The 20,252-nt window shown below is 35.5% G+C and overlaps 3 protein-coding genes across 3 annotated transcripts; 1 reads left to right on the forward strand and 2 right to left on the reverse strand.

The window, feature by feature from the left end:
- The first annotated feature begins 20 nt into the window (after positions 1-20).
- LOC118273590 (DNA excision repair protein ERCC-5 homolog) lies at positions 21-4,483 on the forward strand. Its single transcript, XM_050696537.1, has 7 exons — positions 21-462; positions 571-746; positions 827-1,035; positions 1,142-1,337; positions 1,437-3,258; positions 3,371-3,657; positions 3,735-4,483. Exons 1-7 carry the CDS (start codon positions 375-377, stop codon positions 4,416-4,418), a joined length of 3,462 nt encoding a protein of 1,153 aa, XP_050552494.1. The 5' UTR covers positions 21-374; the 3' UTR covers positions 4,419-4,483.
- LOC118273588 (transmembrane 9 superfamily member 2) lies at positions 4,473-14,004 on the reverse strand. The gene is made up of 9 exons (XM_035590635.2): positions 13,672-14,004; positions 12,992-13,387; positions 8,948-9,103; positions 8,381-8,719; positions 8,182-8,274; positions 6,793-6,998; positions 6,541-6,700; positions 6,294-6,455; positions 4,473-6,155 (listed from the first exon to the last, which is right to left on the reverse strand). The coding sequence occupies exons 1-9, from the start codon at positions 13,789-13,791 to the stop codon at positions 5,814-5,816; spliced, it is 1,974 nt and encodes a 657-aa protein (XP_035446528.2). The 5' UTR covers positions 13,792-14,004; the 3' UTR covers positions 4,473-5,813.
- A 568-nt stretch (positions 14,005-14,572) lies between these two features.
- LOC118273156 (venom serine carboxypeptidase-like) lies at positions 14,573-19,292 on the reverse strand. The gene is made up of 9 exons (XM_050708026.1): positions 19,125-19,292; positions 18,333-18,591; positions 16,817-16,991; positions 16,583-16,695; positions 16,310-16,477; positions 15,768-15,935; positions 15,264-15,523; positions 14,987-15,115; positions 14,573-14,875 (listed from the first exon to the last, which is right to left on the reverse strand). Exons 1-9 carry the CDS (start codon positions 19,154-19,156, stop codon positions 14,680-14,682), a joined length of 1,500 nt encoding a protein of 499 aa, XP_050563983.1. The 5' UTR covers positions 19,157-19,292; the 3' UTR covers positions 14,573-14,679.
- Positions 19,293-20,252: the final 960 nt, after the last annotated feature.

Here is a 20,252-nt window from a genome sequence, read left to right on the forward strand (position 1 = left end):
AGTCGATGAGGGATCGGTCGACCTGCGACGCGCGACTGACAGTCGGCCGGTCATAGGATGTGGGGTTACGCATGGGGCGTGAGAAAATAAAGTGTGGGAAAGAGTGGGCGTTCGCGGCGTAGTAAAACATTTGATATGTTGTAGTGAACCGAACACATATTTACGAACGCAGTGCACCAGTAGCAATCGTTTCGTTTTGTGGATGTGTGCGTAGCCGTAGTGGGTACATTGAGCTCATGAAGCGAAATAGTTGCGATGTGTGAGGAAGAGACCGACGATTGACCGGAGATCTCGTGGGAAACGACCTTTGTTATGTACACTGATATATACATTAGTATAAACAAAAAATCTATTCTGGAATTTAATCGCACGCGATGGGAGTCACTGGACTGTGGAGGCTAATAGAGCCAGCCGGCAAACCCGTGCCGGTCGAGACTTTGGAAAACAAAGTGCTGGCAGTCGGTAAGATGGTGACCTAGTGCCAATCAAATAAGCTATTGCTAATTATTATGTAGGGCAGTAGCAAATTTTAGTTAATCAAACATGTTTTGACTTGTTTGTTTTCATCAGACATATCAATATGGTTGCACCAGATGGTGAAAGGATATCAAGATGCAAAAGGGGCTCCTTTACCAAATGCACATCTTATGGGACTGTTTCAACGGCTCTGCAAACTGTTATATTTCAGAATTAAACCAGTCTTTGTATTTGATGGAGCTTTTCCTGAATTGAAAAAAGAAACCATTGTAAGTATGATTTAAGACTTGTGAATAATTTATGAAAACAATTTTTCTTATGTTGCCCTCTAAATAAATAAAAATTTTAGGCCAAGAGGCAAGATAGTAAGGCGAAATATAATTCAGAATCTGAAAGAATAAAGAGGGAGCTTGCATTGTTATTGAGTAAGAAGACAGCGGTGAGCAGTTTATTGGGCAAAGAAATAACACCACCAAAAAGTGGCCAACCACCTATAGACAAAGATGACATATTCAAACTACCTGCATTGCCACAAAAAGAGGATGAAAGTGAATCTGAGTGAGTTCTAGGAATATTTATTTTGAGAGACTATCTTCACAGTTTAATTGTTAGTATTAGTTTTGTTTGTCACCTAAATCAAATCTTAACTTAATCCATGTTTCAGATCAGAAGATGAACAAAATTCAAGTGGTTCTAGTATTGATGTACATTCACTAGACTTACAATCAGAAACTTTCAAAAATCTAGGAGTTAAAGAAAAGTATGATGTTCTTATAGAACTTAAGGAAACTAGAAAGATGAATTCGTGGGGGAGACTTCATGAGTTGCCTAAGGAGAGCAACTCATTTTCAGATTTTCAAGTAATATTATACATATTTAATAATATACAAATTGTTGTAGTTAATAGTGCTGTGAAAAAGTATTATAGTCTAATCTATTAATGTTGTAAATTATTACAGATGCAGAGATTATTAAAAAGAAGAAAGGTACAAGAATGTCTTGAGGAGACTGAGAAAGAAATGGGTGATACAGGCATGTCTTTAAATGATTTAGAATCTTTACTAAATGAAGAAGGTATTGATACTAAAATAGATACACTTCCCACAAAACGCATTGCTTCAAATGTTTCCACACGATTTTTACTAATCAGAGATGTCAAAAAAGCTTTAGCAGAAGCAAAACAAAGAAATCAGGCACAAAACAACCCCACTACAAGTAAAATTGAAGAAATTAGTGAAATAGATAATGATATTAAAGCAACAACAAGTAAAGATACAGAAATAATAGAAGTTAATGAAGAAAAGCCGAAAAAAGTTGATGAGTTAGAAGATGATTTACAGAAAGCAATCCAAATGTCCTTAGAGTGTGTTGATGAACCAAAGCAAGATACAAGTGTAGTTTCTAAAACTGATGACTCATGGACATCTTGCATGACAGATACCGATTACTCTGATACTGATTCAGAAGAAGGAGATGGCTTTGAACAACCTGATATGACATGTGCTAAAGCGTACATCATGCAATACAGTGATTTTACACATCAAGCTATTGATAAGATTGTTACTGATAGACATAAAGGCAAAAAGAAGAAAAAAGTACCTAAAGTGGATGAGATATTGGATGAAATTAACAAAGAAAAATCAATAATTGTTGACAATGTGGAACTGTCATCTGGTGATGAAAGTGATGATGGTGCTGTGGTAATTAGTAGTAGTGAAGAAAATAATAAAATCACTGCTATTGCAGAGTGTAGTTCATCTTCCGAAGATCAAGAAACAGATAAATATTTAGATTCCACCCAAGCATCAGTAATTTGTGTTGAAAATCCAGTGCAAGAAGTAATAGATCTTGATTCGAGTATAGAAGAAGAAAGTATTAAAACAGATTTTCCATTAGAAAACTTAAAACAGGAAAGTAATTCCAGCGATGAAATTGAAGAAGTCACAAACAATGAAAATAAGTCTGGAAGTGAATCTAGTGATAGTGATTTTGAAGAAGTGCCTGAAGAAAATACTGAAGTAAAAAAACCCATTGTAGAACTTACTTTAAATATGGGCAATGCACCCGATGATGACATATTCGCGGATATCTTTGAAAACCCAGAGAAACCTAAAGATATAAAAGAAGCAATAAATGAAATAAAGACTAATAATGAGGTGTTAACACCTAAAAGTAGTTTAGTAGATAATGTATTCAAAGTACCTGAGGTTCCTGTACTTAAAACTAGTTCTAAAATGATTCCACAAACCATTTTAAGCCCAGATAGTGAAACTGATAAAAATTCTGGAAAACCAAATGAAACAAATGTGGATAACACAGAAAATATTGCAATTCAAGATAATGTAGAACCTACCAAGTTAAGTGAAACTCCAGATTTAATTGTAGAGTCGGAAAAACAAATTCAACTCGTAAAAACACCTAATCCTCCTAAACAAACCTTAACCACAGAACAACTAACCTCCATGGTTGAAGATATGCAAAATGAAGAACAAGACTTGATGCAAGAAAAAGGGAGATTAGATCGTATAGGGCGAAATATTACTGAACAAATGACGAAGGAAGCTCAAGAACTACTTCAGATATTCGGTATTCCTTATATTGTCGCTCCAATGGAGGCAGAAGCACAATGCGCTTTCCTAGAAAGTGTAAATCTAACAGATGGAACAATAACTGATGATAGTGACATCTGGTTATTTGGAGGTAGAACAGTGTATAAGAATTTCTTTAACCAAAAGAAGCATGTTTTGCAGTTTTTAGCAGAGAGAATAGAAAAATCATTTAGTAAGTATACTCCAAGTTCTGTTTCTCGTTCTCGTTGTGCATAGTTTTACAAAATCAGTGTTCTAACTTTGAAATATTTAACCTATGTCATAAATGCAATAACATTTTTCAGATTTAAATAGGGAGCAACTTATTTTGTTGGCTCTACTCGTGGGTAGTGACTACACAACAGGTGTATCTGGTGTGGGTCCAGTTACGGCCATGGAAATCCTAGCATCATTCCCATTCAATAAAAGGCAATTGCTCAGTGAGGAGTCAAAGCAAGCTCGCTATGCCCAAATGGTGAAGGGGTTACAAGAATTCAAACAGTGGGTCAGGGCAGGCAAGAGAACTGACAACACCAGTTTAAAGAAAAAACTCAAGAATGTCGCTCTTAACGAAGAATTTCCTAGCGTGCGGGTAAGTAATTTCTTGTTAGTTTTATTATTTCTGTTAGGCAATATTTTGTTACTAATTTTATGCATTATATTTCTAAGGTGGTTCAGGCTTACTTGGAACCTAACATAGAAAAAAGCGAAGACAAATTTACTTGGGGAGAATTAGACATCACAATATTACGAGATTATACAAAAGCAAAGTTTGGTTGGTCTCAAAACAAATTAGACGAAATCATAAAACCAGTTTTAAAACGGATGCAAGACCGTAAAACGCAAAGATCCGTGCAGGACTTCTTTAAGAGAAAAGTAGAATTTCAGTCATTAGAAGAGCAAATGAGTAAAAGGGTTAAAGCTGCTGTACAGAAAATGGGTCCTGAGGGACCTCTTGCATTAGAAATTGAAAAGCCTACAGAAAGTGATAAACCAGCACCAAAAAGAAAAGCCACGAAAAAAGATACGTCTAATAGTAAAAGTAAGGCAGGCCCATCGGCTGCGAAACAACGTAAAAATTGCGAAGAAGCAGTACTATTAAACCAAGGTGTGAAAGTCGTAACACAGGTCAAAGATGGTAAGTCTGAGTTTGAAATAAAAATACCGAAATCAGACCGTTTTCAAGAACTCATACCACAAAGGGAGAAAGATAAAAGGAGTTTATTGGAAAATAAAATGAAAGCAATCGAGTTATTCCGTAAAACTCAACTCGATAAGAAGAGGAAAAGCTTTAAACGTAAAGCATTGCAACCAAAAGAGAAGGCTGAACTTTCGGAAAGTGATAGTGATTAAATTAATCACTCAATTTATCTTATTATTTATTTCTTTTAAATAAAATTAAAAGCGTTTTTAAAATATGTAGGTTTTTTATTTACATTCAACTGTTTCAACTAAGTATAATTTTAAAATAATAATAAAATAAAATTACATTTAAATTAAATTGCATAATATGCATACGATACATGTATGTGTTTTTAAACAATAGAAACTAAAATAATAATCTAATAGTGTCATCGTATGGATTTATAGAGTAATAGTTTCTTATTATACATTTAATTTAGGAATATTAAACTACCAATACCTTTATAACTTTCCTAACAATTCGTCAAAATGTTTAATCTACTCCAAATGTTTTGACGCAGCTTTAATTTATCACGACAAATATGTTGACTACACATTTTTATTATTATAACTGTGATATGGACAACTATTCAATTAATTAGTTACGTTGAATATTTAGTTCCAATCATGCCACATCCACACGATAACACGGGAAACGAAATCAATCTGAAGTATTCATTATCCCTAATAATTTTATTTAAAAATGCTTAATCTCACTTATGTTTTAATTGCAATATACATTATACATGGTTAAAATATCATCGAATCCCTTACTCGTAAATCACATTATTTTAGTATTCCTTGATATTGTATAGGGCACAGTTAAGTACTATATTAGTCAATTGTTTTTATCGGATATAATCCACGGGTTTACTAACTAGTTTTCTTGTGCAGGGTTGTAAATATATAGCTGATTTCAAAAAATAAATAAAACCGTGTAATAAAAAATATGTAAGTATAAATATAAGCTTCAAATTCCATTCACAGAAAAAAAATACACAGCTAGCAACTAAAGGCAGCATACACATTGAAGAAGATTCTCACTACTGGAAGTTATCGCAATATAGTGCAGATTTCAGACAATATGTATACGACCTAACATTCAAATTAAATCTAAATAATAAACAAACAAAAGACGCACAGGGACTATCAATTTATTATATTAGCATTATAAAGTTTTATACAATTAATCACAATGTGTACAGCAGTCTCACTTGTCACACTGCCGCACTACAGGGGCCGGCAGGCTGCCGGGCTCATGTGTGGGCACGTGGCTCATCTCGACATCCATTGCAATATAGTCATGTCCGTGATTCGATATTATTATTGTTTATTAAAATCCCTAGTATTGAGGTCAATGTCACTTAGATCACCAGGCCATCAATACACAAGACATTTCACAAACGAATGGACTAGGCGGAAGGTTCTCACGCAACAAATAGCGCATTTTTCAGAAAAATAACGCTTTGGTGTAACAACTCGGCTTTATACATAACATAGGCGCCCACGACGGACTCGTCAATACCGCTGTACCAACACCCGATACTTAACCTAACGCCGCGTAAATTAATCGACTTTGACGACACTGTAGATTTTTCTGACGAACCAGAAGCAGGCCATGAATCCGATGGTGCCGGTGAGGAGGAAAAACAAGAAGACCATTATAAGGGTGTATCCGAAGTAGAGGAAGGTCGAGGCGGCGTCCTCTATGTTGAGCTTGGTGACGAAGTAGTGGCAGCAGTAGATGAACAAGTAGCCGGCCGTGGAGCCCGAGCTGAGGAAGGCGCGCCACCACCAGTGGTAGTCCTCCGCGCACAGGTGGAAGTAACACAGCAGGATCGTCGTCTCCGAGCACGTGATCACCAGGATCACGAACACAAGGAACAGGAATCCGAACATGTAGTACATCTGCAAACAAAATCACAATTTGTCTTCAGTTTTTGACAACTGACAAGTAATAGTGACAGACGCTAAATGAAATAATAGATACACAATATTAACTTGGGTATCAAATTAATGTTTAAATTATTTAAAAGCAATACAAACCTGACTGGACCAAAGCGAGTTGAGAATAAAGAACAGCTGAATGAAGATGCATCCAAATGGCAGTACACCACCCATCACGATGCCGGGAACGGGTTGTGTGTATAACGACTGCTCTGGGATTTGTCGGGGAATCTGGTTCGTGCGCACTGGGTGGTCTAAGATCTGTAAAATGTAAAAAATAAAACATTAGATAAAGAAAAATGATCCATGATTATTGTTGGTCAAAACTGCACTGTTTCCAACTTACCCTCTTCCTAAATCCGAAGTAAGCTCCGATAAAGGTGAGCGGTACTGAGACACCGAACCAGAGAGCGAGCAGAGCCACTAGAGTTGAGAAGGGTACGGCCGCGGATGATCCCTTACCCCACAGCACCAAGTTCATTATGAAGAACAGAGAGAACACCACACTGGAATATAAATAGGAATTGAAATGATTAATCTAAAAGTCAACTTAATAATATCGACCATAGTGTGAAGTTGTCAGAGAATTTAAACTCACCCAGGGCACACCATTGAGGTCAACAGAATATTGCTCTTCCACCTCCTGCCGCCGAAGCTCTTGTAGATCCTAGCGCTGACGTAACCAGCGGCAGCTCCGAGCAACACCCAGGCGACCAGCGCACACGTCATCAGAGCACCACGGTTAGCCGGGGACAGGAAACCCAGGCAAGCAAACGCTAGAGTCACCAAAGTCATGCCGAACACCTGCAAGAAAAGTTTAATTGGGACTAGCGTGTTTGTATGAGGTGTAAGTATGTGAAAAGATACTTAAAAGGTATTAAGGGTCATACTATATGGCGCTCTGGGGTTTCTGCCTACCACAAACCCTACTTTCCTTCCTTTCCTAAAGTATTAAGGGTCATACTATATGGCGCTCTGGGGTTTCTGCCTACCACAAACCCTACTTTCCTTTGCCATGGAACACAGGGTGAGCTTATGCATGTAATTAGGGTTGAACTTCTGTTATACATTTTCAGGATCCTAATGAGAGGTAAGTTAGTAACTAAAATTCGATAATATTTTTATCCGACCTCGGAATCCAAGCCAACAATCCATCCATAGCTATGTCAGGGCACCGTCACTCGGCCGTACCTATAGCGATAAGTGCCTACAATTTCGAAGCGCGCTGGCGGAACTTCGAGCGTCGGTTATCGTCGCGTTACATGCCATGTTGGATAATTACGAGACGAACTTTAAAATGTGATTTTTGTTTTTTGAATTATCATTACTATTTTGACGGCAAAATAATGGTTTATGCCTAGAACCAGTTGATCCGACACTGAAAATACCATTTATTATTACAAGGTTTTTATTTAATACCTTTCTACGTAATTGACCGTGTACACATATCGAATATAAGATTACAATACTGGGTAGTCTTACTGACTAATATAAGACTAAACAAGTAGAGAGTAAGGTAGTAAACAAACCTAGCGCCATAGCAATGACGTCACACCGCGCCAGCAGCGACAGAGTTACGCGTTAGAAGAGAACGGCAATGTATCTTAGGCGCAAAACTCGATAGATATTGAGAGCGCGAGCGAGCTAAATTGCACTTTGTTGCTTAGTAAAAATAGTCGCTATTTCAATGAATTAGTAGTCTTTCTGTGGTATTCTGTGGCCATGTTAGCGACTACAAAATTAAACTAACCTAAATCGTTTGAATAACAAACATCAGGCAAAACTGTGTCTTACGCATATGTATGTAAGTATCATAGTTGTCTTAATTATTTATCAGTAAAATATTGTATTCTTTACTTCCATCAGTTATCAAAGAGATAATCTTGCGCTGTTCGCAGTAAAAATATCGATTGTGATCAACTGATCACTCGATAATTCGCCTATCTGTATTTAAATAGTTTTTTAGAATTAGTGTGTAGAACAGTACCTGAGATCCAGATCCGAGGAACACGGCCAGCAGCATACCTCGACGTGGAGGCCGGAATACGTCACCGTGCACTAACTTCCAACCAAATTCTTCCTGCAATTACAATGAAGTGAATTAAACACTTGACTTGAGATCATACCCAAACCTTAGTGTAAACACTGAATGAATGTTTTAAGAAGTGATAACTAATATTGCTTACCTGTGCATCTTCCCCACATTCCATTTGGTTGTACCTCGCTATATCTTTGTACAGAGTCCTCAGTAAAATCATGGCAACCATACCACTGAGGAACAAGACTATCACCAAAGAGTTTAGAATGGAGAACCATTGAATGTTCGTTTGTGGCATAGATTCGAGTATGTAGTCCCATCGTGAAGACCATTTGATAGTGTTGTTCTTTTTAAAGGTAACACTGTAAGTGTATGTGATGTTGAAGACTTTGTCAGAATCGATTTCAGTTGGTATGAGCAGTTCAGCTCCACGGGCAGAACAATCCGGTTTTAATGGGTTTGTGTGTCGAATGCTAGCTGGTTTCACCTGAAAACAAGTACAAATATTACGAAATACAATACGACAAAGCATAATATGTTTGTATACTTTAACTTTATTCTTTCTAATTAGTTATTTCAATATCAAACGCACGATGTCTCGTTTTGAACTGTCATATTAAATTATACAAATTTTTTTTGCGAATTTTTAATATCTGGACATGATAAATCAAGGTTTTATGGTACTTTAAAATTTTGTAAATAAAGTTCAAATTACCTTAGCAGATATAATTCGACCGCCATTTTCACCGAATGCAACGCCCCACTCCTCTTCACTACCACTGTGATACGTGATCTCCAAGTCTACATGGTTGAAAAGGTAGTAAGCGCCGATACGACTTGAATGACCGTTCACAATCGGTGTGCATGTGTCCTAGAACAAAATACATACGTGTTATTTTACTACTATAATTTACAGCTTATAAAATAAACAGTAGTGTGTTGTGAAATCGAAGAATATTACGATCCATTTTGAGATTATTTGGTACCGAAAGAATTAACAACAGTGTATCTGGAAAAATACTTCGAAGTGTAAAATACAATTGGGTACATTTTAAAGGACCACACTATTATAGGAAAATAATCTGAACGTTCTACAATCGCACTTAATGTTGGGTAGCCCTTCGATAAGACTTGAAATTAATTAGTTTCGATCGTTAACTGGACAAATTGAATTTATAACAATACATTTTTATTGTTTTAATCTATATCAATGCGGCCTTAATATATAAAACGCTGTATTTTAATGAAAGCAGTTAATTTAATGTAAGTAACACAAATAGCTAGTGGTAACTAATGGTTAATGGTTATAATAATCTGTAAAAAATTGTTGCTAGGCCCACAATTAACTGCGTAGGTGTTATTTATCGCGCTTATCGGAATCCCTCGTAAAGTGATTTCATTTTAGGGATAAACGTATCCGATTTCGTACTTTTTGCTTTTTGCTGGTATATCCAAATGATATGACCAGATTATATTATAATACCATTAATAAGACATTGGCAGTATAGTCGACAAAATTCAATTGGATAGGACTCGATTGCCAATCAAGATGAAAAAAAAAAATCTAGTAAGTAAGTTACTGGATAGAGGTTCAATAAATTAAAAAAAAAGAAAGGAATTATTAGTTACTCTATTTTCCAATAAGTTAGACACAGGTACCTAACAAACATTCAAACAAGGTAGTAAAGTAGCTTTTGGTAAAACGCCGTGCGATGCTTCTTCAAAATCAAGCTCATTGAAGCTATAAATAAAATAAGTAACTAATAAGATTCCTGATGATGCACTACATAATCGTGAATTAGTTTATTTTTGATAATGAATTTATGACAGTTATCATTGTCATTTTACGATTAAAATACTTATTGTGGAAATCAAGTAATCAGTAACATGCCGGACATTCCTATCTAACCAACTATAAGGTTTTAACTATTTAACATTACAATACGTTTTATTTCTGTAGAATCCGGTTAAAATTACCATTAAATAATTTTAACATATTATTATCCTCCTAAATACTTGCTAAAGTCTACTATTAAGTTAAGTTATGACGTGTTCAAAGTTCAAAAAAGAAATGTTAACGTTTAACTTAAAATCTCATCGTTACTTAAAGAAACACAGTTGAAGTAAATGCACTGGTATATTAGGCATTACGAAGGAGTAGATTGCAAAGCGTGGAAGAAAAAAAAAAAACTAAATGTCAGAATTATCATTACTTAAATGTCCATAAAGATTCCCACATGCGTTAATGCTTCGCTTAGCCAATGTAGTTGTAATGAAGCATTTATAAAAAATGTCAATCCTGTACAGATAAACACGACACGATTTCAATGTAGCATTTATCAGTACCTAATATCAATTATTATCTTCATATAACAGTATTTAATAAAAATACACATCCTACTAAATAGTATCGAATCCTGTTACAGAAATGTTATAAAAAAATATATGTATTTGAAAACGTAGTTAGAACAACCGGTAAACGCGATAACATTAAATGGCACTAATTGACAAATACCATTACTGATAAAACTTCTAACAATTATCATGGGAAATAAAGTATTTAAGTTTATTCTAGAATACAATACATTAACACATGCTCAGCCTTAGATAAAAGGTAATTTTGGACTTATCAATAATTTTAAATAAAGAAATGACAACTATTTTTCGATAATCATCTAGCTAAACGCTAAAAAATAATTATCAAAGACAAGATACAAATTGGATAAAAAATATCGTTTTTGTGACATTATAACTAAAGTATTAAAGACTGGCTTGTTCGAACTTCCCTATTATACTTTTGATGACGAAGTAATGAATAACTCATGTCATGCCATATAGTTACTATCCATATAAGTATGGACAAGTGTAGATGTATTGTTATAAAATGTATTTAGTATCATTTTGTTCCTATTTATTCAAGTTCAATCCTAGCATTCAAATGGCCTACTGGTATAGCTTGTCAACACCAACTGTTTAAATAGTCTACTCACGACGTAAACGCCGATATTTTTACAAACATTGTTTTAATTACATTATAAAGATGTTGTTACTGCATTGGAAGTAGCTGACGTGTGCCTATTATAATGCAAAATTAATTTTGCTAATTATGTTAGTTACCAAGAGACGAGTGGAAGTAAGGTAAGGAGGCATTTGCCCTACAGCGACATAACCATGGCTAATAATAAATAGGTAATAATCACATTAGTATTTCTATGTCATAAATGTGTTTTTATTATCTAATGTGATTTTGTTATCCTGATAATGCTTATGGAGCTTCGCAGACAGAAAAGTATCACTATAATTTTCGTTCATATGGAAAATAAGATAGAAAACATAAAAATCCAATAAGACGATGGATGTATAAATCTGACTGCTATCAAACATTTAAAAAGGTTATATTTTGGAGGAATCATATATCTCAGTCAACAAAAGAATGAGTTGTTTTCGTGTAAGTCTTAGGAGAAGGACTGTATTGAGCAGAGGTCATCTTGTGAGTAAATATGGTGAAGATTATTAATAAACCAGCAAAATTATTGGTTATTCATAATGAAAACCTTATAACCATAACAACCTTGGTGTAAATAGATTCTAATTGTTTAATCAATAAAGAGGTACACAATACCAATTGATCTACTACTTTCTATGGTTTTAAAGTAAATTGTATTATTTCAATATATTTTTTTTGTGGATGACAAGCATGTTTCTTTTTTATTTCATATGCATACTTTTATTTCCATTGCAAATAATGGTTTCATATTATTTTTACATACAAATGGAAATTACACACAGATAATTGTCATAATTTGATTGAAAAACTAGATAAAAATATACATTATTTTCTTTCTTTATAAAAAATACATGATTGTTCTGATATATTGTGTTGTTAAAACCAATTACTAAAGGCAAGTTCAAACACAACTAGTAAATTCAATATTGTGCTAAGATTCATTAAAACTTATCAAAGATTGCGGCCTGAAAAATTTCAATTAATATTTTCCTTTTTGTTACTAAATTACGATATTATAGTTTTTTTTTTGTGGTGTCCAATAACCCCTAATTGTAATAAAATTGATAACACCAAAAGGTACTTGTATTGGACCGTCTTCTTGCATGTTGTATAAATATAAGATTATTTAGATATCACTGACAAATCATTAAGGAAAATATTGTGAGGAAACCTAAGCTTATAATTTCTAATTGTAAGTTTGAAATCATCAGCAATCATGATGATTAATGCTCAAACCTTCTCCAAGCAAGAAGAGGTCAGCAATGGCCACTTATAGGCTGTGTATCTGTATGTTTTGAAGTACTCAATATTAAACTTTCACTCTGTCTCAAAACTATAGTTTACCTATTGAAGTAATTGACCCTTTAATTATGAAAGCAAACATAACTAATTGAGATATCTTGTATGTTCAAATCACATAGTGAAAGTTTAAAGCAATTGACAAATATTTAAATAAAATTGATTTGGAAATAGTTGGATGCCACATGAGCTTAATGATTTCATACAAGTGGTTCTTAATGTCTTTCAAATCAAGCTTTAATAATGGTTGACCAGTTTGAAAATTATTGATAATGGATTCATATGCATTCCTGTGGGATAAAAGTATCCCATCACCAAAGTCAGCTTATATCCTGTATGTATACCAAATTTTATCAAAATCTGTTCAGTACTTTCAGCATGATTGACAGACAAATATCCAAAGAACACAACTAACAAAAACACTAAAGTTCAAATAATAAGTATTTAACTCACCATGTCTTTGCGCACTTGGCAGCCCATCGGGAACCCAGTACTGCAGTAAGTCTTCCCTCCCTCATTAACCAAGTAACACCAAGTCACAGGCATGTTGTCTAGAATCCAATGGTGCTGGTAAGAGAGAGCCATGCCCATCTTCAGCAGATTCAACCGTTTGTTAGAATCGGAGTCCGAGCCCCTATATGTCTTCGTGCACACTGGTTTACACTCAACATTTTGAAGGAATTCGAGCTTATAAGGACTTGGTCGTATTCGTTCGCCGAAGACGACTTGACCGAGATTCTCCACAGGTGATTGACTTTCATCAGTAGTACAGAAATCAAAGTGGTGATACTCAAATGGAATCACTGATTCTTCTGTGTTCAATCTATTCACATACAGCGGGATTTCCGTCTGAAAACATAAACGAAAACTTTACGACACGTTAATTACCTCTCCGATGCGCTCGTTTTAAATCTTTATCAGATTCCTATTAGTTTTAAAAGCCTAAAACGGATGTACTAAACTAAACATAGTTGCTATGTTAAATATTTATACTTTATTTACAACCACAACAGAATTAACGGAGTTTAAAGAATGTAAGCAAAAGCGTTTCTGTTCGAAGACATGCATGGATCGGTTTAGGATTATATTGATTGTTTATACGATTCCAACAAGAAAATATAATGGTTGCTCACCTTGCACGATTTGCTAGTGTCATCACTAGCTATACAATAGTTTACTGGAGCCAAACCCGGCAAATAAAATGCTCGAATAGGCGTCAAAAGCAGCAATGCGCAAACCACATACAACGACATGACGTGATGTTATTACACGACTTCCGTTGCTAAAATACTATGTAAATACAGTTATTGACTCCGTACTTAAAGTAAAAAACTACATAATCATAATTAATAACATCACTTCATCAATTAAATAGGCAAATAACTAATTTAATCTTATTTTATTTCGATGAATATTCTCTTTTGCCTGCGCACTCTCGGAAACGTCACCAATAGCAGTGTTGCTGTGTTATAAAAAACAAATAATGAGATCACTGTGTTGTCAATTTTTAAATTATCGATGAAATTCTCGTTAATGTTACTAAAAGTTAAAAACACAGTTTAGTATTATTTCAAAAAATAAGGTTTGCAAGATGGGAGATGAGAGGAAGAGGAGATAAAAAGACACTTAAAACAAATTCTAATTTAATTAGTTGGTCGTCTATTTATTTAGGCAAAAAAGAATTAGGGGTCTGACTTTACTTATCAAATCCAATTTTTTCCTACGTCTTCGTTGTGGAGTCGTGATACGCATCATACCTCGCTAAAGAACAACAGTTGTGGATACCACAAAGAATTGATAATGTTCTTTCCGAGAATCGAACCCGCTACACGTTGCCCAGCAACCAATTCCCTAGTCCCAGTGCCAACCGTGTTGTTGTTATGTAGGTAGGTCTCTTTTAGGAGCACGGATTAAGTGTAGATATTAAAATACGAGTCACGGGAAGAATGTGAGTACCCATATATTTACTACTTATAATGTGTATCTCTGACTAAAAATTGTTATGTTGAATCAAATTAAATAAAACCACAGAGACACTAGGTGTTTTGACAAATTATTTTATTAAAGATCCATTCCATCGTGCAAAACAATACCGATCATAACTAAAAAATAAGCGTTTAGCAATAATAACATCGAATCGACTACTTTAGTGGCAACTGACGTCGTCGCAGCAAGTTTTTTCCTGAATCCACAAGGCTGGCAGTATCTTCCTTCAGAGATATGCCGCGGGCGAACGCTGAGATGAGGCCGAGGGAAGCTGCTGGCTTGTCCGCGGGCACCATGTGACCGGCACCTCGGACCATAACTTCTGTGAGATTGGCGGCCACTCGGTAATAGCTAGAAGAAAAAATAACTTCAAAATGTGCCTCCATTTTTGAAGAGTTAGACATTAGACTAGAAAATAAGTTTTGGAGATAGTTAATGCATCAAATGCTTTGTTTTCCTTACCCAGCTAGTTTTCCATCATGGTACCAGGGAGTTCGCTTAGCCTTCGCGTACGCTGCTGATCCGGAGAATGATAACGAATCGTAAGTACTGCAAGACGGGTGGTACGCCACTATGATGTCCAAATGACCGCTGGAAATAATGATTATTATTTGTATTAGGCACATGCCATTTCAGAAACGATGTAGGTTCTTGTGACTGACTCTGCAACTCCATAATATTTTAGGCTGGTGTTAGTTAATTTCACTAATATCTTTAAATACTGCAACAGTCAACTTACTTGTAAAGCATCACTCTGTAGTTTTCCAGCAGTTCTTCGAGCCACATTTTAGCGCTTCCCATAAAGTCTGGTACAAGCTTCCTGTACACAACGCCAATGGACGTGAAGTTGGTGTTGCCAACATGTAATGCCTTGCGGACTTCGGACCTTTGAATATAATCCATATACGCGCCATCCAGGTCGATGTCGTCTTGCAAGTAGTTGTAGAGATTCGAGAGGTATGAGCGAGACAGGAATAGTTGGAGCAGATAGTTGTAGTACTGAAAATTAAAATAAAATTATTCATAACATGATTTTCGACTTTTCTACACCAATTTTAAACCTTAGCTTTTTAATATCCCTTTTAAATACCGACCGAAAAATATTTTATGCACCAGAAAACAAATTGCTCTGCGTTATATCGAAGGCACTACTTACACAGTCTACAATTAATTGTACTACACTTTACACTTTATTATGTTGGAATAAAAAATATAAATACCTAGGTATACAAACTGAACTCACCGCGTAGGCTTTCACCATCTCTCCATTATTGATGAACTGCATGACTGCTGTCTCCAAATCGTTCATAGACTTGGCAACGTTATCATCCACTAAACCCACCTCACGCACGAAGTGACTGTACCTTTGCAGGGAGAGTGGATCGATGAAACCGTTGCCGATAGCTAGACCCTGGAATGGAGAAGATAGTTTAGAGTTAGGAACAGATAATTAAACTTACATCATAAGTAGGTACCTACCCTGAAAAGATTATTACCTACAGATCTTTGGGGCATGTAAAAACAATAAGCATAAAAATTTGATGTAGCTGATTAACCAAGTAGGCATTCTTTCTTAGAGCGGCCAATTTTGACAAACTTTTGAGACATTCTGTAGTGTGGTGATAACGTCAGTAAAATAATCATTTAAAGTACCCTTAACCGACGAGCTTACATGAAAAGACTCATTACTGTTGATGAAGCGCAAGAGAGTCGTAGCAATTGACGTTCCATTGTGTCTGCCTACCCACATGGGAGACATGTATGTACCTATGTAAGAACTATTACCTGTAGGTTGATAGGCTCGTCTTCATGTTTATGCCACAGGATCTGTACTCCAAGCGAAGGTATGTGTTTACCGGCGTAAGACTCTCCAGCAATAGTGAGGGGGGCTTTCCGGAGTTCAGGGAAAATTGTAAGGAACTGCTGCAACGCGTTGTATAGGTTCTCTCCGATCTGCAGAAGAGACAAATACGCTTTATTAACTGTCCATCTGTCAATAGTATAATATTATGCATCCGAAAATATTCTCTAACAGTGGGTAAATAAGTGTTAACTTACCGTGGTCTGATTGGTAGCGTATCCTCTGTCATCATCTGTAAAACTGAATCCAGTTCCCACTGGGTTGTCAATGAACAGCAACGAATGGTTCTTACCCCAGGAGTAACGGATTTCTAAAATAAAATAATATAGGTGAGTACCTATTATGTATAAATTCATACCTAAGAAATACGTAAGGTTTGAATGTAGAAAAAATCTATTTCTTAGGTTAATGGTAGTTAAGACGTCAATTACCTTCCAAATTATTGTCAGTGGACACGAAGAAAGGTCCGATTTCAGTAAAGAGTCCATACAGTGAGGAGGCACCGGGCCCTCCTTGCAGCCAGATGATCCACGGAGTTTCCTCCACAGATTTACCTGACACTGGGAAGTACCAGAACCACAGGTTCGCGTTGTATTTTTTGTTTACCTGTTAGAGAAGAGTTCTAGATTATTACTTCAATTCGAATTTCAGACAAAGCATAAAGTAATATTATTAGAACTTAAAACGGGACATTTTCCATGTTTATTAATTTCTATGAGTTTCCGATATTTCGGCACTGTTGCAAGCGCCATGATCACGGATGAACAGTTCACGCGTTTTGAGTTCTAATGATATTGTTAGTGACCATGTAAGTTCGGAAAATTTGTATAGATAAGTACCTACAACAATTTTAGACCTTGCTAGGTACATAAATATAATTCATAACATTGGTAACTACTAAATAAGAGCCTCTTATTAGCAAGACAACGTATCGCGGATTCGATTTCTATGAGACTTTGTACCTATGTTTTCAAACGCTTCAATTATGCAGGAGAAAATAAAATAGCATGGCCCTGTTTTAAAAAAGAATAAGCATCTATTAAGAATGGCTACCATGCTTATCTATCCTAATTTGTGTTTAATTTAATAAATAATTTGCCTGCTCCGGGAATAGAAACTAGTTGCCTACCAATAACTTGTTAGTTCTGACGCCACTAGGTAGGTACGAGGTCATTATAGGAGCTTTGACCTCTTTTAATTTGATCAAGAGCTACTGTTATAATTATTTTGTTGACCACTTTTTATTGATTAATTCATACTCGTTATATAATTAATACTCGTAATGGGTATCATTAATCAATAGATTCGATTCTGGCTGTTTGTTTCGGATCGTTGAAGCCTTGTTCTTATCTATTTCAATTAAAACAATCTTCATGGATGTCACTATGTATCTATTATGGCTGTTTTAACCAACCACCCCTAAACCATTTCTTAACTAAGAGTTACTTTGCTTTTACCTAGTTTTAGGTGTCACTTAAAGGTTGCTGAAAACCAAAATGTCATTAAGTGTGACCTATCTTAGTTAAGGGATTCCTTAAAATTTGAAAACGGACATTCGCTTTTTCTAAGTAAAAACCACTCTTCTCCACTCCTCCCCACAGCTTTTCCCTATCACGTGAGTGGGTAAAGCAAGTGACCACCAAAGGACAGGGAAGTAGGTACAATCAAATTGGTGAATAATTAAATATAGGTATACCTGTGTAATTATGTACCTATATGAATGTAAGTTTTTAATTTTTGATATTTTTTACCCTTGCTGTACTCGATCGTAAAACTGCTTGTAAAGTAAGTATTCTAACTAAGAGAAATTACTTCTTAAACATTAAATCCATCAAGTACTTAAGTGTGTTCCGTAATAATAAAAATCGCAGCTTATCTAAAGCCTTTGAGAAATATTTCAGAAATTACGAGATATAGGTAAAGATGATATCTTATTAATGTACTTACAGTAAGGTATCCCGCATAACTGTCCATATCAGGCAATAGATAATCAGAATCTACATAGGCCGCCTTCCTAGCCTCGTCAAGCTTCTTCTCTTCGATGTAAGGGGTGAGCAGAAGTGGAGAGCCTGCGTCGAATGCGGCTCGAGCCCGGCCCGTTTTGTAAGTCCTCTCCATAAACGTCAGGATTGGCTCCGGCGCCTCTCCTGGTGGAAGGTCAGGGAGAGACACATCCTCGTCTCCCCAAACTGCTTGGTGAGCGCATCTGTGTAAGCCGGGAGATTTTGAACCGTGTAAATACTAACAAGAGATGAGTAAAGTGTTTTAGAGATTTCAGTTTGATGAGATCTTACTTAAGGGATTTTCACAAATATTAAGTGGGCGTCCAATGTCTCATTAAAATAAGGAAAATAAGGACAAAATATTTATGTTAATCCAAAGCACATTAATTACTAAGAAGGGAAAGCGTACTAGTCATCATTAACCACAAGGAAACAGTAATTGATTGATATTATATGTTGTAATAAACATGTGACGATATTTCCTTAATTGACGTCACCTTTTTGTACGTAATAGATCTAACACGACCTACGTACTTACTAACTATTGTGACTTTATAAACTTATGATAATTATTTTATATAGTAAACAAATTGGCCAGTATTTAAAGTCATAAACAACATAAAAATAAAATTATGAAGCTCTCATAATAAATTCCAAATTCAAAAAGAAAAAAAAGCACTATCCCCTTTCCAGAGATGAGATTCCCGCGATTAGGTCGAATTAAAAAAAAACTTACGTCAATAACACAAATGTCAAAAGCAAGTCCATTTTGTGTGGTCAGTATCAGGCGAGGGTGCTTCGCGTGTCGTCCTCCACGGCGGAATGGGCCCGCGTCCTAGCCTCGGGAACTTTGTATAGTCAGCCAGTTTTCAACGTGCACTTGCGTCTTGAACTTGGATTTATCTCGATCTTCTATACAGGCTGTTCTCATTACTTTGTTTACGGATGATCGATTTTATTAATTTGCCCAATTTTGCTCTCCATTTTATTTAGGTACCTTAGCAGAAAGTAATGTCGACTTTGTGTGATGCATTTGCTTAACAAATGCATCTTTTCACTTAGGTACTAAATTAACTACTTACTAAGGTAAGTACAACATATTATAAAGACCTGTCAATAAGAAATCCCGTAGAGAAAACCTCGTTTTAATAATGTAGCTTAATAATTTAAGTGAATAATCGTAAGGAATAATGTTTAAAAATTATCCTCATATTTACATACGTTGAGACAAGTAAGGAATAACTTCACTTTCCTGAAAACTTACCTAATTAATCAATAGGATGTATCATGGGTTTATCAGAAATTATTGTAAAATTAATATGAATATAACAATTATTAAATTATTTCGTCATTGTTTTCTTAAGTATATAGCTAACATAGTCAATGTTACTTTAAGTAAGCTTAATTGTAATTTCTCAAAAACTGATCGACGAAATTATTGAAAAATAACAAATGGATGTTATTGTTCCGCGTGGGTATCGGAACATCCTGTAGACCGCGAGGTAAGGCGCGGGGTACCAATGACCTGCTTAGCATAAACGCGCTCCCACGCTCAGATATTCGCGATAGATTCTTGCACGCTCTTAAAAGTGATTTGCTCTATATTTAGGATGCTCGTAGTAAAACAAACATCGAATGACATCGATGCGATACATTTAAATACGTGAATGTTATACGTAATTGCGTATTACGATGTGCGTGATCCGACTTAACTGATAACTGATTTTCCCACGCTCGTAGAACCGGACAGCGGCTTCTGTTTCGGGAGGTTTTTCCCTAACTACTAATTTTGAACGCGATTCCTTTGTAAAAAACACATTAAGTATATTAAGCCTATGTTAATGTGGTTGAAGCTTTATGGGCA

This window comes from Spodoptera frugiperda, chromosome 1, assembly GCF_023101765.2.
Source record: "Spodoptera frugiperda isolate SF20-4 chromosome 1, AGI-APGP_CSIRO_Sfru_2.0, whole genome shotgun sequence".
NCBI classification, from domain to species: Eukaryota; Metazoa; Arthropoda; class Insecta; order Lepidoptera; family Noctuidae; genus Spodoptera; species Spodoptera frugiperda.